We start from the raw sequence: 20,862 nt of genomic DNA on the forward strand, positions 1-20,862 counted from the left end.
TTTACACACTAGTGAGATATTAGACGGAAAAAAAAATCAAAATTAATTTGAGTGTAGAGAGCAATGCTGATGTAAAAGCATGATCGATACAAGGCCGCAATGAGTGGGTGGTGTGGAACTGCAAAAGCATGGCCAAAAATACATTTGTGCAAGAATTCCATACCATGGTGGAATTAAATATGCCAGACGTGGTTGTCTTAACCGAAACAAGAGTTTCAATACACATGGCCCGTGTGATTAGCCATGGAATATTTCCTTATGCGGTGTACGGAACTTCAAAGACTGCTCTAGACGGTGGCCATGCTATTGTGGTTTTCAGGAAGGAAAACAGTCTGGAGTTAATTGATAGCTTTAACAACTCAAAGACATGGCGATCTTTGAATTGATATCAAAAGCACTACATACTTTTATATTTAAGTGCAGGTCATCTTTTGTCAAAGTTGAATGTAAAAGTTTACTACTTGATGTCCTGTAGCAACCTTAATGTGTAGATGAGAATGAAAACGCCTTTGTATTTTGCAATATGATGTAAGGTCGAGGTTATAATCGAAGTGCATGGGCCTTATAGCCCTAAAAATTATTCTGGATTCTATAACTCAAAATATTAAGGAGCTTTGGATTAACTGAAAAGTATTCGAAAAGGCCCATAACATCTTTTTCCCCATCTGAATATTGGGCCATATGTTTGTTGGGCCATATTTGTGTTCCTACGGGATTCTATCTGGCCATATTTATGGACTTATAATTATTGTCCTAAAGGTAATTGATTGTTAAACCAAGTTAATGTCAAAGAACAATAGTTATTGGACCAGATGTTTCGGCCATGAAGGTAGCATGAGTAAATTCATGATCAACAAAGCAAACTACTAACTATTATGTATTATTGTGTGTCACTTAAATAAAACTTGAAAATAAGTTGCTAAAAATTTGGAGAGGAGATGACTACTTCCATACAGACAGAACTAAGAATATGGTGCCTCGAAATACACAGTTCTCAACAACAATTTACCATACTAAAAAACTGTTTTACACAATAGTATTATTTACCAATAACAAGTTCCTTGACAGCTTGCATGCATTGAGACCCTTCATGCAGGTGACGAATATATCATGATAAACTTGGTTTAAGTTCAACATCTACACACAAATAAAATAAGGATAGTATGTGATTACCTAATTGTACTACACCAACGAATGAATATAAGCACATACAGCTACTTACAGGTCTGTTTAAAAAACTCATGTCCGTTGTTATTGAATCAGCAGATAGCAACATCATCTCAAACCCCGCAATAGTCTTTAACACAATACAAATCCGGTGCATAACAGGAGCACAGCTTGAGGACCTTCTGTCCGGGAGATGAACCTACAACCAAAAAGTTGTAAAAATAAACGATGACCACATTATACAAAAACTCTAACACCACGACATACAATACTCACCTCTGACACAACCACTAACACTGGACATCTAGGGTTGCCAATGAATGCCGACAGTGAAGGAAGCATAACAGTATTGTAATCTAATGCCGCATCAAAGGATTTTACCTCAAGCTAAAACAAAATAAAATTAATTAAATTCAGACACAAAGGAAATAACTTTACCCACAACAACATAATCAATGGAATAAATAGATCAACAAAGTTAACAAACAAAAAACAATAATACTTAATTGTTAATGAAATGTGCATGGACTTAGACTCACAAATGCACGAGATAAAAAATGTGGCCAATCTCGAATGAAGAACCAGTTAGACCCTCTGAGTACCTGTCAAGAAAAAAAATTATTTGAACATATAAAAGTATAGTCAGTGCAAACAACAATATGAAAATACCTGAAACCAAAGTGTATTAGCCAAGGTTAATCTAACCAATGAAATCATATTTCTTAGCAGGGACAGGGATCCGGCAGATAGAAACCTACAGAAAACACCAAAAAGAGGTGGCTTACTGTAATGAAGCATAAACCATTCATATAGACCATATATTATTCATTACCTTCTAAAGTTATCTACATTACTAACAAACGGAAAATCAACAAACCCAACTTCTATTTTGCCTTCTGTTTGTTTCACTCCTTCAGAAACTACTGTAACACCACTTCGACTCTCTATTACGTCTGTAAATTCAACCCCTTGGCGAGGCAACTTAGACGATGACGCCCCTCTACGTCGTTTAGGACCAGATGTGCAATCAATATCATCTTCGATAACGACATTACTTACAACACCCGATCCATTTGTATCTCTAGCTTGCCTTGGGTGAACCTCCCCATACGCAACATCCAAAGTCTAAAAACAAAACACAAAAAATGTAACAAATGAATACTTACAATTATTACCGTAGTTAAAAAAAAGTAACTGCAGATGTAAGTTGAAAATTAACAACATAACATACCCCTAAACATCCATAATCACCTCCATTTGGTGATCTGTCCTCCTTGCTAGCAATTGTTATCTCTTTCATGGTCCACACCTTCAACCTAGGGAAAACACCCCATTAAACAGCCTCCCTATCAAGCCGGTCCAAGTAAAAAATCTGTCAAAAGAACAAAATCAATATACTTTTCCCATTAAAAACCACAGTCAAACAAAGACATACACATTACACTTATCGTACCACAGCAAACAAAATGCAGCCTCCACATCCACCAGCATTCCCGCAAGAATAAAATCTTTGAGCAAAGGACCGGACACCAGAAAGCAACTTAGATAGCACCAGAGTGCACCAATCATATTCAGCGGCTACCATAGCACATGACAGAGCAGGTACCAAATCAGGAGCCAATGTAGGTGACAGAGTAGGACACAACAACATTTCCAATGCAATCAACAAGAACAGTGTCTTAAATTCCTCCTCCTGGTTCTCTTCCCAGATACTCTCAAGCCTCTCCAGCAACTTAGGGTACACCCTAATTCCTACAATATTGTAAACCGTAGATTGTCCATTCTGAGAATGGCTCTTTCGAGTTGTGCCATATTGTCCTAGTATTTTTCTAACCTTTTCACGTTGTACCCTGTTTAATGTTTTGCAAGATGGAAGTACCTTTGGCCCATTAGGGATGCCAAGAACCCAATTGACTTGATTTTTAGACAGCCTTAAGCACCTTTCGTCTGGTGTTATTACCATCTTACTGATCGGATCGATTCGGGTCATTAGCCAGTACCCAAGCTGCCTAGGAAGATGCATGTCACCGGAAAAATACAGCAGCCCTCCAAATCCCATTTCAGCTACCCAACGCCTCCTACGTGAGTCAAAGGTTTGACAAATCCTAGCAAAACTCTCCACCCGACAATTTGTGTTCGATGGCTGTTACAAATAATTAAGCAATGTTTAAAGCTTACTTAAAAGCAACAATATGGAAAAAAACCTTTACTTAATTTACATAAAACATTACCTTAGATCTCGCCTTAAAAAACTCCTTCAGAACTTCTCCTTTAGCTTTCACTTGCCCACCACAAGTCAAACTATCGTCCTAAATGTTGATTATTAAAAATCAGCAAAAATGAAGAAAAGCCACACAAACAATCAATGTTCCCAGATAGGATAAGTATGTGGTTACATAATTACCTTGAACATTGCCTGAAAAACATGTTTGCTACTACCTTCCCCTTGCATGGTTTCCCCTAAATCAACACCAATAAAAATTATATAACATTGAACAGGATGGATTTAACTTATAAATATTGCATTTTTAAAAAGCAAAACCACTAACTATTTGTTCTTATACCCACAAAAAAGGCATGAAAATTTCCAATTGAATTTAACTAATACAACAGGCAGAGATTCACAACAACTGCAATAAATCACAATTATTGATCTAACACAAACAAAAATGGGTCTTAAACACTACACAAGCAATGATAATTCATATTGGCATCTAGTCACATTTTTCGGATTTTACAATTGATAACACTACCCGCTGCATTTTGCAATTCAATGCAGCCTTGCATTGAACAAATCAAATCAAAACAACTAACTTATTCATATTGTTGTTAAGGCCACACAAAAGACAGGAACAATTCCAATTGCATTTATTGCAGACCTACAAATCAACTAAAATAAATCACATATATTGTTCTTTACACAAACAAAAATGGGTCTTACAGAATAAGCAATCAATGTTGCATTTGCAATTTAAAACAAACCCGGTTCATTTTGCAATTCAAAACAAACCCGATGCATTTTGCCGGCTAGTCCAAGTTTTCAAAATTAGCAATTGAAAAGAAACACGATGATGCATTTTGCAATTCATTGAAGCCATACTTGTCCAATTTTTGACATATTTCGTCCACCACCCCAATACTTACATAAACACAATCGATCTTCTTTAATTATAATTTAAAATACACTACAAACGACACACTATGAAATCAAATTGCGATTCCATCTAAAGTAGAAAAATTAAAACAAAAAACAATGAGAACGCAAATACCAATTCCATCCAAACTACATACCAATTAAAATGAATCACTCTTCAATTGAAGCCAAATATTACATTTATTACGAATTACAATCAGCTAACCTGATTTCGTTCTCCACGATCCACTGGGGGGGGGGGGACTGAGGGTGGAGCGGAATGTCAGATAATCCTATAACACTGCCAAAACCCAATTGGGACTACCTCAATTACAGTTTCAGCTACTACCGTCGATTACCCTCATAATTCAAGGATCTCTGATAACTTTACTGCACTCCCGATTCGGAGATAAGTTTACTACACTCACAATTCGGAGAGAAGGTCGAATTAGGGTTTCTGAGAAATTTACTCCACGATTTCAAGCAGACGGACGTTAACGTCTGAGTTGGAACAACGTTGACGTTCACGTCTGAGCTGGAACATCGTTTGCCAATTCATTTGAATAACTTGGTGATAATGACTTAAATACCCCTAACTTTATTCGAGAAAAGACATTTTTGCCCGCTAATTTACAATTCTTGCAAATCAGCCTGATGAACATGAATTTACTATATATATATATGTATATATATAGGTATAGGTATAGGCGTATAGATATAGGTCGTTGGAGATTAAAGATTTAATATTTGAATTTGAATTAATCGGTAAAACAAGAAATTTTTGAATTTGAATTTGAATTTGAATTCACAAGTATAACCCCTCAATTATAAGATTCAAATCTTTTTTTTTTCTTTTTTTTAAGAAATATAATATTCAAATCTTTATTATTATAGAATGGAATGTTATTATAGAAATATTTCTTTTTTGAATTTAAGTAATTTCTTTTTTTATACCAATTTCAGTACTTGAGAATGGAATATTATTATAGACTGAACATTTGAATTGCGTTTGCATCAATGTAGTGTTGGCTGTTTTTGCTGAAATGATGAAAAACTAGGAACAGGGAAGGTAAAATAGCATTAGTGTAATATTGGTTATTTTAGTTGAACTCATGTATTAGCACTTTGATTAGCATTTGTAATAAAAATAACCCTTAACGACAATTTGGTATTAAAAAAAAAATTAAAAAAAAAAAAAAAACACTCTAGCTACATTTAAGCCTTTTTTTTTCTATAATTTCTGGTTTGGTCCATTCCTTCCCTTTACCTGATTTTGTTTTAATTTGTGTAAATACATGTATAGCAAAAAAAATGGATTCAATTAGATAAAAAGCACAAGAGGGAGAATATACGAGAGAAAAAAATGCGAATATGCCAAAAGCATTAGAATCTTACTAACTACAAAACAAACATTGTTAAACAGCACCCTTTGATAAAACTGCACTATCCTTGTTTCAGAATTTCTGAACTAAGCTAATCATCACCCTAATCTCTTCTTCCTCTTTTAATCAGGTAATCAATCTGCTAAATTCAATTTCAATTTATAATACTTATTGGTCTTTTACTTCATTAATTTATATATTTACTTGTTTTATTGCTCCATATTATAGTTTTTTTTGTCATCAACTTTTCCATTTTAGTTGTATTGAATGATCATATTTATATGGTAGACTTTGTAGCTCAAAACTATCAAAAACCTTAAATTCTGTTTAGTGTTTGTGTCATTGTGTGTGTGCGTGTGAGCCTGTATATGTTTGCTCCTTCATATCTCTGTTACATGGACTATTCATTTCGCCTCAATTACCCTAGTTGAACCCCCGACACTCGAACATGGGTTCACACTAGGTCATTTTGACATTTTTAGTTCAAAATATTATTTTTTTTTCGAAAAAAAATAGCCGGGTCATCATATGCTTAGACAAGTACCCGTGTACATTGAACATTGGTCACGTAGTTGTATACTTTAATTAGGGCTATATATAAGCATTAAATATACTTTCTAAAATGGAATTAAGTTAGAAATTCATGACAAAATTACACGCAAATCGGTGTGATTAATGTAAATCTATCCTTAATATTTCCTTCCTTAGCTCCTTATATATAACCCTAAGGGCTATGTTTATCATTTTCCTTTTTTTATACACTTGTTACGGTTGATAAAAAAATTTACATATAAGACTAGTATCATAGAATATCTAAATCCCTCAAATTTTGAAGGAAAGTTTGAGCAATAAAAGATCCAGACTTGACAAATACTGCTGGATAACCTAAAGGAGCATCTATCTTAGCTTCAGTACCTAAGCAGTTGTACACTTTTCCTGTCCAAATATGAATCCAAGAACAACTTTCTTTATTTTCTAAGGGAAAATAAACCTTTGCTTCTCTTTTGCCTTTGTCTAGTACAGGTGCCACCAGAATCTCTGATCCAACTAGGAACTGCTGGTATGTTAGTGTCTGCACGTATTCGTCTTCAGGGTAGTGCAGAAATAAGTGCCGGCACACAGGGAGTCCCTTCTCTGAAGCTTCCTGTTATAGCAAATAGCAGTTCAGAGAATGACATGATATGTAGGTGATTAAAAATAGTTGGTCTTTGGCTAATATAGGTAGTTACCTTAACAAGTTGGATTCTGTAGAATTTCCAGGCCTTGTACACCTTTGCAAGGCGGGCGAAATGTGATAATGTTTTGTGATTGGAGTAGAATTGAGAGTTGCAGGATGGTTTGTTTCCCTGTATGAGATTAATGTAACAGGTTGGTAAGTTTGTTGAATATTATGTCAGTCGAAAATAGCATATAATATGTTCATTTGACAGTGACTAATACTGATACTTTCTGCTCAATTAGTTTCAAGAAAAGGTTAAGATTGGAAGAACAAACGTACCTCATGAGTCCGGAATACTGTTGTGAAAGCACTAAACTCCATCCATCTGAACAGCAGTTCCTCGCTTCTATGATACTTGATTAGAGGTAAGTTTACTGCACAATACCCTCCAATATCACTGTGGTTAAGAGCATAACCAGAAATTCCACTGCTAAGCAGACCGACAACAGCACTTTTAATCCCATCATTTGCTTGCCAACTGACCATTTGATCTCCCTCCCAGAACAGCATTGCCCATTTCGGACTATCTCTGAAACCGGCCCTCGTGAAGAACACCAATGCCTCTTCAGGGTCTTCCTTTTGCTTGCCTGAACAACTTGATTTCCACTCGTCGACAAACTCCCTGTTTATCTGAGCCCATAACTCTGGATATCTGTTGTGAGCAGCTATAGGATCTTCACCTGAGCAATGAATGCATTCAGATTTATCCGAGGTTAGTTTGTTTTATTTAAAGCAGTAATTTTAGACTTCAGATGATGCAGAAGAGTTATATAAGTCCATCCTTCCCTTTATTACTCGGAGTATGGTAAAATACCTGAATAGAGGGTTGCATCAACAGGGAGGCCTTCACCAAAATCAGCCATCCAACCCCTAACTCCGTCATCTACCATTTCTTGTAGGATGTTTTTGAACCATGGTGCAGTTTCTGGGTGCGTTAAATCCAGCATCCCCACATCAAAGGCCGTGTTAGGAACCATGTATGGCTCTCCATCCTTGTCTTTCACTAGTATGTCCAACTTCTTTGCTTCTTCGAACATGTTTCTTCTCCTGTTTGGCTTCTCATCAGTCTGGTAAGAACGTCATGTAACCAATCATTAATCATATTAAATAAGCAATTGACAGAACTCGAGTGATCATGGGGAAGACAGGTGCACCCAACACGCGGGTGTTTGATGCATATCAACTAGGAACTTGTGCTCCAGAAAATAGCAAATGTATAGGATAAACTAATGAGCAAACTACTTACTGGTGCTAAACAAGGGTTGCAATAACTCATGACTTTGATGTGCTGATTGTTTAGATCTTTAACAAGTTGCTGCCATCCTTTATACCGCGTTGTGTCTACTTCCCAATTCCACCATAGTTGTGATCCTACTAGTGTTTCTCTTTGTCCAACCCAATCCTGTAGTTTCAGAATTTCATTTCTTGTCATTATTATTATGCATCAAGGTACATAAGCAACATTCGCAATGTTGATAAAAAATTCATTAGTAATGACACAAGTTTCTAAGATTTCAAACAAAGTTTGTCATGGCACAACTTTCTCATGTTCATTTATTTTTGTAGGGCTGATCATGGGCCAAGCTGAGGTAACTGCCCTTTCAATCCCCGGTAAACACAGGCCAGGCCGAGCAGGGCAAGGACTATAAAATGAAGTGTATCCGGGATATATATATATATATATATATATATATATATATATATATATATATATATATATATATATATATATATATATATATATATATATATATATGCATTTGAAATTACCTGCAGCCAGAATGAAGAAATGGGAACATCATAAGTCTTAAGAATGTCCCAAGTATTGCGGACAGTCTCGGTGCCTCCCTGCATTCCAACAACAGCCCCTGATATAATCCAATGAGGAAGTTCAGGAGGTCTTCCTATAGATTCAGTGAATGTTTCAATGATCTCAGTAGGTGAGTTTCCGTGCAATATTGCTCCTGCAACCGAGTTTCCATGTACCTATACAGCCAGTGTTAACATTCAGAAGGGTATGACTATCCTAACTTTTCGATTTGTTCATATTCTGAAAAGGTTGTACACTTGTACCTAGTAAATTATATAGGATGCTTTACCTGAATCTGAACTCTATCTTGCATAGTTAAGTCGAATATGGTGTAATCGTACCCTTCTAAGTAAAGAGACCTCATCTTTGATGTCATATAGAAAGGAGAGGGTGCACAGGTGGTACTCCAATCACCAGCTGCCCTGATAGAAGAGATCAAAATATTAATTTCAAGATTCTATGTTAAGCGGACTAATGCAGGTATGTGTTCAAGGGTCGAACTTGTTTATTTTATACAAAAGTTTACATGATTAAGAGTCAAGTTTTCATAAATGGATTAAAGTGCCGAGGTTCAGACATGGGTGCTTGAGTGAAACAAAGAGTTCAAATAACATAGATTAAAAAAAATCGGTCATCTCATCACTTTTAGAGATCAAGGTGATTATGACTACACAAAAGAAATTTGGATGGGGTAGCTTAGATTAGATATGATTTACAAGTGTTGTCTACTCAATAATGAGAGTTGATGTTCTTAGGTGGAGCGTGTTTTCGTTGTTTAAGATAAGGTGAGATGAAAATGGAAGATATTAACAAAACGTTAGCAATCACAATCACTCAAAATACTAATAAAGTTTTGCAATAATTATTAAATGGAACTCTGAAAATATCAGGGATTCTGCAGGGTTCAAGTGTGAAACCTTTACCCTGTTTGGTGATTATTATATACTAACTTCGTCCCTAAATAATATAGTTGGCCACGTAAGAATCTTTGACCATAAATTTGTTAATTAATACATAGTACGTAGTATATTGAATTATGATGTTAAAAAATGTAGATATTTCTATAACTTGTAGATCATACTGTTGAACTATATGAGCTTATGAAGTATGGTGTTTTCTTCTTTTTTTTTTTCTTTTTTTTTTTTTTTTTGGAAAGAAGTATGGTGTTTTCTTGCATATTTGCATTTTTTGGAGAATTGGGGAGAAAATTATTGATTTGTTAATATAGTTTAACCACAAAAAGTTAAATGTTTTTCTTTGGTTAATTTAGTTCAAATAGCATCGCTGATGCACATTGTTGTATACTTGTGTAACTTTGGTAGTGTAAAATGACTTGTATATTGAATATAAAAGGTTAAAATGCCTCAAAGTTTTGAAATATACTACAAACAGATAGCTACTTTCTCCTAATCTCTTTGTCCTTTTAGATTTGCCTCATTTTGAGGTTTTGTTTAGTTGAAATGGTTCCACAATAGTTCTCTATTTTATTTCAATATCTACCCTATATAGTGACAAAATTATCCACCATTTCAATATACTATCATACTATGTAACTTCTAAAAGAGTAAGTTTTAAAGGTATGGGACAAACATTAAGAGACGAATGGAGTATAGGTTACGAGTAGTAAATAAAAAATAAAAAAATAAAAGATTGAAAAGAAAGTGTAATAATTTACCTATAACTAACCAAATTGATTGCTAGAGAAATGGGTTGATCTCCTCTTCCAATCCCTTGTTCTTGAACAAAAATAGGAACCCTTTTGCCTTTAAAATCCATATGTGAAAATTGTTCTCCAAACCCAAAAAATCTCTCATTTTCTTCACTTGAATAAGTCATACAAATCCTGTTAAACTCAATTGATTTTGTTAACCATTTCTTCTCTCTTTCATCATCTTCAACTGATATCACTGCTGCCCTTAATGGTAACCAACTTAACCCGAATTTTCGCCTCCGAATTCGACCCAATTTCTTATTGACACCCTTTGATTTTAGATGTGTAACTTCATAATTTGGTTTATCAATCTTCACTTGGAACCCAATTTGATGGTCATTTTTCTGATAAAAAATAACCCAATATTTAGCATAACAAGAAAATTTTCCAATTTTAATTTTCTTGTTCTTGTTATAAACCCTCCCTGTTATTAGTAAAACAGGGGATTTAGCCCCTTTTAAATCTTGTTTAAGATCAAATCCAATGAACCCAGATGAATGATCTTGATCATTAACCTCTAAATTCCCATCTAAATCAAAATTGATCTCTTTAATCTCTTCAATATACTGGTGTTTACAAACTAAATTGATTTTGCTGTCGCTTATCGCGAATGATCCCCTGCTTTCTTCAACCTCTGTTTCAGCCATTGCAGCAGAAACAAAGGATTTTCCAGGAATTGTAGACCAAATTGATGTTTTAGATTTAGAAAGATGAGAAATTGAAAGATTCCCGCCATTTTTGGAGGTCCAAAAGGCTTGGAAATGGGTTCCGATGGAGTAAAAATGGTGAGAAGGAAGTGAAAGAGGATTGAAAGAAAGGGTACCTTGAATGAGAGGGAGAGATTTTGGGGGTGAAGGAAAAGGATTATTGAAATGTTTATGATGTTTTTTTATTGTTTTGAAAGTTTTCATTTTTAGGGAAATAAAAAAAATTATTAAGAGAGAGAAAATTTGTTGGGCAAAATTGATTTGGTTTGATTCCTTAGTTTTTGTTCAATTTGAATCTTGTGGGTATTTAACCATTTGTAGATTCTAAAAGTTGAAGTGTAAGATTCATGACTCATGAGTTGCATCTAGACCACCAATGATATTTAATACATTTGCCCTCCATGTCACCATATATCCTCTAACATCCACAATCATGTCAAATCACATAAAAGTTTCTTCTACTACTCTTTCCGTCCCTTAATTAGATTCTTATTTCTCTCTATTATGTGAGTAATAAATGTCACACATAGGAATTTAATAAAGGTAGAGGAGTATGTATTATTCTTTCCAATAATTATTTACTCGTTTTTTGAGTGAAAAACATATATTGTATACACCTGTTTTATAGAAATTTTTGCTAAACTTTGGTCGATTGGTGTAAGAAAGCTTATTTGGATTAGAGAGAAAATACAAGTTTAACTACTCGATTAATTATACATACACATTTGTTAGTTTATTAGCCGGGAAAATTTGTAAATAAATCAATAATTTTCCATTAAATATGGGTTTCATAATTGTTGAACGGCTTATTTACAAAAATACTATGTTAATCTATTCACAATTTTGTCATTTGTTTATTTATTTATTTTACGAAAATGTCATTTGTTAATCGATATGAAGGAGATAAATTGGGACTTCCACTTGAACTAGACGGGTTTGTAAATTTATGCGATTTGTCAATAATACTCTTACTTTTTTGGTTTTGACTTCTTGCTTTGAATTGGGCAACCTTTGACCGACTTGCCGTCATCAACCGCTGATAAACGAGAGGAAGCTTCTTATATGACAAATGGCCAACCAAAACAAAATACAAGTAAGAAAATAATCAAACTACTCGTATAAGATATGCAGCGTATGCTAGTTCAAGTATGAATGTACTCGTTTTTGTGAAAATTCTAAGTTTGAATTTAGGTAGACAAGGTAGTGGGTAGTTGAAAATGTCTTTTCTAAATTTTAAATAGGAAAATTTGGAAACATAAATACATAATACATTAACAAAATTGTGTGTATGTGTTAATTTTCTGTAATAAATAGCAATAATATAGTTATACGGAGTAACTAATAAATAATGGAGTACCATGTAAGATGTAACATATGCTGACACAACAAATGTTTTCGTGTTTTTTTTTATTTGGGTTCAGTCGGTGAGTCAGATCAAATCTAGTTCAGATTTAAGTCGTGCTAAATTATTGTGTTCATACACATCAATTTTAAATAAGATTAGATTAAGTCTAATTGGATTGTTTTTAACACCTCTAATATTAAGCTATCGGATTAACATGATAAAATTATTACGAGGACATACTTTGTAATTAGTAGTTTACAAATTACGCACGTGAATTTACAACGATTTACGGAGTACATACACAACAAATGGGATATCGCAAATTTTGCAATAGGGATATTTGGTCCTACCCTTCTCTACAGCCAAAATGCACGTGAAGACATGCTCGATGAACAACGATGCATGCAACTAAATAATGGGTCTAAATTCAATCTTCTACGGAGTACTATCTTGTTCTCGTAATTTTTTAAAGCTTCGATTTTGTACTATACTTTTACTCGGAGTAATTTTGTTTCACAAATTACAATGTTTATGCATTAAACTAACTTTATTTTGATAGAGTATAAAACATATTCCTAGGCCTCAACCATAAATTTAAGCTTTTGGTTGAGTTGGTCCTTTAACATGGTATCAGAGCCAGCGTGACACAAAAGTCACGGGTTCAAATCTCATCCGCCCCTCCTTCAAAGTGGAATTAATTCGCACCAGGTATGCGTGGGCCTGTGTTGCATCCACATTTCAAGCCCAAAGGGCCTTTCATGTGAGGGGAAGTGATAGAGTATAAAACATATTCCTGGGCCTTAACCATAAGTTTAAGCTTTTGGTTGAGTTGGTCCTTTAACATACTTTTGTGACTAAATAAAACAAAAATATCTTTATGCTATTCTATCTTTAAAAAAAAAACCTTTATACTCCGTACTATGTAGTACGGAGTAGTAAACTATTTGACTATTTCAATAAAATATGAACTTCTAAAGAATATCATTTCATACTATGAGTACTAGTAACTCTTAATTAGGGCACTAAATCCAAAAGTATTCTTTTCCCAATAATTAATCATACAAGTATCATGTTAATTCAAAATTAGTAAGGGTAATCCAAAATGTAATAAAGATGTTTAAGACTTTTGTTTATATAGTTGGAATATATTATAAAGATTTGAATTTTGCCACATAAAGTGACTAAATTCATGATGAATGTGGCCATGATATGTAGGATTTTGTACCAACCCAAGATTATGGGGTCATTCAAACCTTCTTTCTTAAATTCAGACATTCATCTATAAAAAAAAAATTGGAGAAAATTTAAGGAATGATGAAGGTTATAGATTATACACAAGTACACAACCAAGTGACTCTCCTCCATCTCTCATGGCAGATTTATCCCACCTTATTTCTTTGATGAAAACTTCATATAAAAGAAAAATAATTGCAAATGAAGTATTTTTTAATGTAAATTATCAAGATTTTAACTTTTTTATAAGTTTAACTTAAACACGATTAAAAATCTTTAAAGTGAGATTATAAAGATGAGTATGCTTGGTCTCAAAGGTCACAAATTTCAAACAGCAATATTGTTCATGACTTCATCAGTTCATCTGTATGTAGCCGTTAAATAAAAATAACGAATGTAGCCTTAATATAAGCATATGGTTCATATCTGCCAAACTATCTCAGTTTTTTTTTTTTTTTTTTTTTTTTTTTTAATAAAAAAAAAATATTTATTTAAATTTGCTATATTTGAATGGATTAAAAGTCCGAGGCAATTTTGATGACAAACTTACAAATTTTGAACTTATTTTAAGTTCAGTTTAATTCTAAAACTTGTTCTTTTGGACTTATTTTAAGTTCAGTTCAATTCAATTCTAAAACTTGTTCTTTTGAACTGATTTTCAATTTGATTTAATTCAATTTAGTTAAGCTAGTTCATTTATCATATACAGTATGCTATCTATTACAAATATCATATCAAAGTTGATGTGTGAATAGTGTTAACGTCAAACTAATTACATACCATATGAGTTGTGACCTATTTGAACCATATTACCATACTTTCAAATTAAAGGGGCGATATTATCTCAAATCGTTAATAGCCACTGTGCAAAGCGAGACCACACGCACACATTGTACTTGCAACTTAAATTTGACATACAAAACAAAGATCTTAAACCATAGTTACTTTTCTTAGTTGAAAACAAGTTATGATTGGACAAACAAGCCTGTTATCTAGTCTAAATTGAAATTAGGTTCATTTGCCCAACGGCTTAAGTATCAAATTTGATCACCACGTACACCAATCTCGGCAGCAAAAGAACAAACCACGCGGAACATGGATTCAAACGGTGTAGCTCAATCAACTCTATACGAAGGTACCATTTGCAACAGTGACTGATGATATCAGTTCACTGCAATCCATTGTGATTAAAAAGACATAGGCTCAGCGAAATGTCCACGAAGATAACCTAATAACAGAGTACGTACTTGTATAACCGGTGGGAGAAAAAAAAAATCAGTCGCAAGACTAGTTCATTCAGTTGCAAGACTAAAACATAAATCATCCAGGGAACAACTGATTAAATAGAATTTATATATTATTCGTTCAAACGATGGAACTGGATAACAGAAGTATTTATTACCAGATAAAGTGAACCACACAACAAATAGATGATTCACTCACTAGTACCTTGCTGTCATATGAATCATAAGCAATATATTCACATTGGCAGTATCAAAGGTGATGTTCTTGAATTCCATAAAAAAGGAAAAGAGAGAAAAATGACATCAAGATTTGCTGATGAACTAGCAAAAGCATACTTCTACAGTGGTCTAAAGCCTACGCAGAATATTCTAACATTAACAACAGAACTTACAATTCGAAGCTGTATATTAGATACCAGAGATGGAATAGTTACCAACTTTAGGAATTCAACAAAAGCAGATATGCAGTTCCTACTGCAAGAATGCAAATGGATCATTCAGCAAAATCTTCAATCGAGCAAATCAGACACGGCATTTTTGCTAAATGCATCAACCTGAGCTAACTGTCCAGCAAGTCCTTTATTTGGGAATATATTGTCTGCCTTCATCCTCTCTCTAAACCCATATGCTGGAACCTTGGCATTTATGTACGCTTGGAGCAGCGCACTGAATGGCCTTGCACGGGAAACATAGCCAGCCTGCTTCATCCGAAGGAACATTTTCTCAGCATTATGGATATCACCCCTTTTAGCATACTGGTCTAAGATGGAAATATAAGAACTAAACAACGGCCTCTTCTGCTGATTCTGTGAGGTTGCTTTCAGCAATATAGAGTCTGCTTTCTCCACTTCCCCAGCATCCACGTAGAGCTTCACAACAGCATCCCAAGCAACTGGCCCAATTTGGCAGCCACTGTTTCCCATCTGCTTTAGTAGCTGCTTTCCCTTGCCCAGCATCTTGTTTTCTGCATATACTTTCAGCATGCAAGAATAATGCCGAGTAGAAAGCTTTTTGATTGATTTCTCCATCTTATGGTACACAGCTTCTGCTTGTTCGACGTTCTTCAGCTTCCCAAAAGCTTCAATAGCAGCCAGGTAATCTCCTTCTCGGGGCTTTGGCTCGCAAACTTTCCACAATCTTTCAACATCATCAGCCTTGCCTAGATTTGCATAAATTAAGAGCAAAATGGGGCAGACTCCGCGATTAGAGTTTAAGTCATCCCCTTCCATCTCCTGCAGAATTGCTTCCGCCTTTTCTTTGAGTCCGCCAAAGGCATAATGACGAGCAAGAGTGGCTTGGACACGGAAGTTGGGTTTGACGCCTTCAGCTCGCATTGTCTCAACAATTTGTTCCATACCAATAATGTCATTTGATAGCCCTTTTGTGTCTATCAAGAGTTGGTAAGTAAAAAGAGTGGGCTTAATATCATCTTTCTCCATCATTAAAAGTACATCTGCAATTTTTTTCTTATCAGTTCTCTTGTAAAGAACAAGCAACTGGTTGCAAGTAAAGGGAGAAATTGGAAAGCCAAGGTCCTTCATTTTATTAAATATCTCTTCAGATTTAGCCACATTGGTGAGGGACACACAGTTGGCAAGCAAAGTTCTATAGACCACTTCTTGTCTGTGGGATTTAGGGATAGTGTCGATAAAAGTCTCCGCCTTGTGAAGACCACGCACCTTGGCAATCAGATCCACTCTAGATGCATAATCCCGCTCGGTCAACTCAAAATCCTCTCTTTTATCTAGCCACTCCGACAGCTGACATTATATTTAAAAGAGTAAGAACAGCATTAATATGAGCACAATATCAACATTATCATATACACATATAAGTCCATATATCCAGAATTATGTGGAAGACATAAGCATATAATGATACAAGTACCATTGCAGTTGACTTCCTTGTACACAGAGTAACAGACTCCTAAATTATGGACTACAACAACAACAAAGCCTTAGTCCCAAAATTATTTTGGGGTCGGCTAACATGAATCGCCATAAGGATCCGTCCAAAAAGGAAATATTAATTATGGATAAAAGCCAAATTAAAATATCACCATATAGATATTCATAACTTGAACAACTAAAACAAAACAAAAAGGCCCTAAAGTTGCTTCTAATACACAATCCACTTCCCTCCCAAATTAAACTGTTTCCTTAACAAACCTACAGCAGACTACACAAAATTCAGTCCAATAAGCAAATAAAGCATATAAAGTAAAGTTGTAAAAATCTGACAAATGCATTTTGCTTCCAATACAGCAACTCATTTTCCATACAGCAGACTGCAGAAAATGTACTATAATGTGATAAAAAAAAAAATCCAAAAATGCTCTACCTTGTGAAAAAGAAGTGTAAAAAGAAAAAGAAAAAGAAAAAAGAAAGAAAGAACCCACAGCAAAGAGTGCAATACTGCAATCTGCTGCCTTGGACTGTTCTAAACCAGAATATTTGATAACCTAAAAAATCAATTCCATCCTAGAACAATGGCAGACTTGAGAAGATAGAAATATCAGTCCTATGCATAATTTCAAAGTTCAACAACTTTGCCATGGATGTAAGCTAAAACTCCAAAAGCAACATTAATAGCATTAACATACAAGAATTATACTTGTAACCATAACTGTTAAAAAATTGCTTCAGATTTGGACAGATGAGGTAGGGAAAAAAATCCATCACAAAATAATTAATTTGCAGGGATTGAAAAAGTGCATCAGCATCTAGATGAAGAGGCCACCCATCTAAACATTTATTGCTAAAAACAAAAGGAACGAATAATCAGCCACTACGTAGCTACAATTTGACATAGAGGCGATTGGATATTCTTTTTAAACATGCTGCTGCTATGAAGATGCACCATTAAGAAATACAACAAATGAAACACGACAAGAGGATGATCTCAGAATAATATAATACAATCATAAGCACATTGCCACAAACAACAGCGCGAATATGTAAATCATTCATGAAATAGATGAATATTAGAAGAGCAAATGGAGTTTCTATGTGATTTACACTTTACAGTAAACCATATCCTACTAAGAACAGTGTGTTAAAAAATACAATCCAATAGCTTTTTGACCACAAGACAAACTTCATTCTTGACAATTTTCTACACCCATGAATGTTAGTCATATGACCTTACTCGTCTTTAAATTGAATACAAGTTTCTAAGAAGCCACTTCTAAAGTTCTCACCCATCCCATTTTTAGGAGATGACTAATGCCTTGATACCAAAACAAATAGTGGGGCGTTTTGAGCTGGATATTATGAAGCTATGAGTGCATTCTCTTTAATCAAATTTGATTTATCTGAACTTTTCACACTTCTACAAATTTCTCTGAACTTTGCAACTTAGTTGTAATTTGAACTGAACAGCCCTTATTGGAACTTATCCAAATTAATTAAAGTAAATTGGAACTTACTAGAGCTTATTGAAACTAAATTATTTTTTTTAGGTGATGAGAACATAGCCTGAGCACTTGAATTGGAAATGAAGAATAAGTCAAACAAACAAAGGAGTAAATGCACATGCACATGCACATGCAGATGCAGATGCTGCAAATAATTAGCAAAACACATTAGAAGATGCAAGCATGAGCACCTGCAAGGCCTTTGAAAACATCTTACGCCGCCTTAGATTCAAAAGAGCATGATAAACTTCAGCGCGATTTAAATCCTTGCCCTCGGTGGCATAATTATCAAGAGCTTTAGAAAGAGATGAACCAGACTCTTCAAAAAGTAGTTTCAACAGAGGTGAATGGCCCAACTTCTTCGCTGATGACATCTCTCCAGCACCTTTCAACAGCTCAGCTTCCAGGGTCTCTTCTGTATTCTCATCGACACTAGATAAGTCAGACTCAGAATCAGATGAACTGTCACTATCTTCAACACCTCCCCCAGTAGACACAGAGGGATCAGGTGTTTCAAGCTCAGAAAATCCCTCTTCCAAGTCATCCTCTTCCTCTCCACCACTCTTAGCACCAGCTTCTGAGGAAAGACTTCGGCTCCCAGCTGAGAACTTATTTGGAAAATGTACAGTACACTGGCATGCATTTGATGTTATCCACCTATCACGCATCAAACCACGATGCTCACAGTTCTTTGACTTGTCTTCTGTATGGCCACTGAACTGTCCAAGTCCAGCACAAGCTCGAAATGCTGCTACATTTAATCCTTGAGCCCTGAATACACAACGAAAATAACAAAATTTACCAATCATTAAAACAGCGAAAGACAAGGCACAAATCATATAGATCATGTACGGACTCAACAACATATAACAGATGAAAGTGAAAAGGTGTTGAAACAACCACTAATTTAAGGAATCAAGTCCAAACGCACACTTGCCACTCCTAAAATTTCTAATTTTTAACCATTACAACCATTCGAGCTTAATCTAGTAACCAATTCTACTCGCAAAAAAAAAAAACCCAACATGTAAAAGATATCATCTTACAATTCTTAATATTGACATTCAGTTTATCCACCCATCCCCAAATCCTTAGGAATGCAATAATGCACCCCAAAACAAAGATAGGGAATGTATTAAAAAAATACCACAAAACTTTATTTCTTTTGTATAACAGCCCGAATTTAAGCAATCCTTTCTTCCTTATATAATAGGGTCATTTCATATCATAAATTGCCCAAAAATAAAGCCACAAAAATTAATACTCAAAATTTGAAAATTTCTCATCTCTGACAATAAAATCACCATCTTTAGAGGAGAAAAGGTGAGAAATTACAAACATTAAACAACCCAAAAATCATTAAACCCAATTTCAAACAACAAGAAATCAGTAATAATTCAATACAAAATAACACATTATTTGATTTAACTGAAAACAAAAATCATAATTTTGTAATGTCAATTACATGCATCAATCATAAAATATTCTGTGAACAAATGCAATCAGCGACTAACAAATCGAAAAAACAGACGTTAATACAGAGAGAAAGAGAAAGAAAATACCTGATAGAATTTGCAGAAGCTCGACGAAGAGCCCACATTTTTCGCAGCTTCGAAGATGATTTACTGAGAAAATTGTAGAAGATTGGGGAAGAAATATAGAGAATTTGATCGAAGTTTGAGAGAGAGAGTGATAAACCCTAGAAATGAACAAAGCTTAAACCCTTGAGAAAGACTGAGAGAGTAATGTAATTGAACGAAACGAACTTTCCCCAAATTACACTCTATGGATTTTTTTTATTTTGGCCCAAATTATACGGGCTTGTTGAATCTTGCCTTTGGAGATTTAGGGTCTAGGGATGGCGGGTGGGTATTAAAAGGGCGAGTATGGATAGTGGATACTACTTTGGCGGATATGGATATAAAAGTCATACATAGTACTACGTATTCCGATTTCCGAGTATACATCAACGGTAGGGATGGCCCGAATCCGCCCCTAGTTCGATCCAATCCGAAGAAAAAAAGTCTGAGCTGAATCCGAGAAATAATAATCTGAATTCGATTCTGACTCGGAGGAGGGTTGGAGTCGGGGTCTACTTAGAATCTGACTTATCCGATCCGACTCCGACTTTTCTATGTACTTAAATATTCTTTTATTATTCAATTCATGAATTTATAGGTCTTTAAAGTTGATTATATATGGGTTGCTATTGATAATTGGGGTCATTTGTTAATTTAAAGTCGGAGTCAGAGTCGGAGGCTGAAAACTTAAGTTGGATCGGAGGCGAAGGCAGATTAAAAATCAGACATCTTGTAGGGTCGAAGTCAAATTTTGCATAATTCGATCCGACCCATTGTCATCCCTAATCATGGGTAGCAAAGTGGGTGTTGGATTCAAGTCGTACCCGCCTAATACCTTCCTACCCAGCTCCTATCTATCGCAAAAGGGAGTTTAATGGATAATTATTATATTTCCGATGGTTGGTAAATATAAGGA

At 34.7% G+C, this 20,862-nt stretch overlaps 3 protein-coding genes across 5 annotated transcripts; all 3 read right to left on the reverse strand.

Annotated features, from left to right (window-relative positions):
* Positions 1–847: 847 nt before the first annotated feature.
* Positions 848–4,963, reverse strand: LOC145631119 (uncharacterized). Of its 3 annotated transcripts, none has more exons than XM_081683208.1 (9): positions 4,527–4,963; positions 3,572–3,627; positions 3,399–3,476; positions 2,621–3,310; positions 2,399–2,539; positions 1,873–2,292; positions 1,707–1,769; positions 1,444–1,554; positions 848–1,366 (listed from the first exon to the last, which is right to left on the reverse strand). In XM_081683208.1, the coding sequence occupies exons 2-5, from the start codon at positions 3,617–3,619 to the stop codon at positions 2,501–2,503; spliced, it is 855 nt and encodes a 284-aa protein (XP_081539334.1). In that variant the 5' UTR covers positions 3,620–3,627; positions 4,527–4,963; the 3' UTR covers positions 848–1,366; positions 1,444–1,554; positions 1,707–1,769; positions 1,873–2,292; positions 2,399–2,500. The 3 variants fall into 3 exon arrangements, with proteins under 3 accessions (XP_081539334.1, XP_081539335.1, XP_081539333.1); XM_081683209.1 differs by having other exon boundaries at positions 1,837–2,292; XM_081683207.1 differs by having other exon boundaries at positions 1,707–2,292.
* A 1,330-nt stretch (positions 4,964–6,293) lies between these two features.
* LOC145632325 (uncharacterized) lies at positions 6,294–11,404 on the reverse strand. The gene is made up of 8 exons (XM_081684671.1): positions 10,387–11,404; positions 9,001–9,133; positions 8,672–8,887; positions 8,148–8,303; positions 7,716–7,968; positions 7,181–7,581; positions 6,912–7,028; positions 6,294–6,826 (listed from the first exon to the last, which is right to left on the reverse strand). Exons 1-8 carry the CDS (start codon positions 11,331–11,333, stop codon positions 6,485–6,487), a joined length of 2,565 nt encoding a protein of 854 aa, XP_081540797.1. The 5' UTR covers positions 11,334–11,404; the 3' UTR covers positions 6,294–6,484.
* A 3,795-nt stretch (positions 11,405–15,199) lies between these two features.
* On the reverse strand, positions 15,200–20,134 carry LOC145632326 (pentatricopeptide repeat-containing protein At1g80270, mitochondrial-like). The gene is made up of 3 exons (XM_081684672.1): positions 19,929–20,134; positions 18,558–19,137; positions 15,200–16,711 (listed from the first exon to the last, which is right to left on the reverse strand). The coding sequence occupies exons 1-3, from the start codon at positions 19,964–19,966 to the stop codon at positions 15,461–15,463; spliced, it is 1,869 nt and encodes a 622-aa protein (XP_081540798.1). The 5' UTR covers positions 19,967–20,134; the 3' UTR covers positions 15,200–15,460.
* Between the last annotated feature and the right edge of the window lie 728 nt (positions 20,135–20,862).

The sequence above is a fragment of the Chenopodium album genome, chromosome 5 (genome assembly GCF_948465745.1).
Source record: "Chenopodium album chromosome 5, dcCheAlbu1.1, whole genome shotgun sequence".
In the NCBI taxonomy this organism is placed as follows: Eukaryota; Viridiplantae; Streptophyta; class Magnoliopsida; order Caryophyllales; family Amaranthaceae; genus Chenopodium; species Chenopodium album.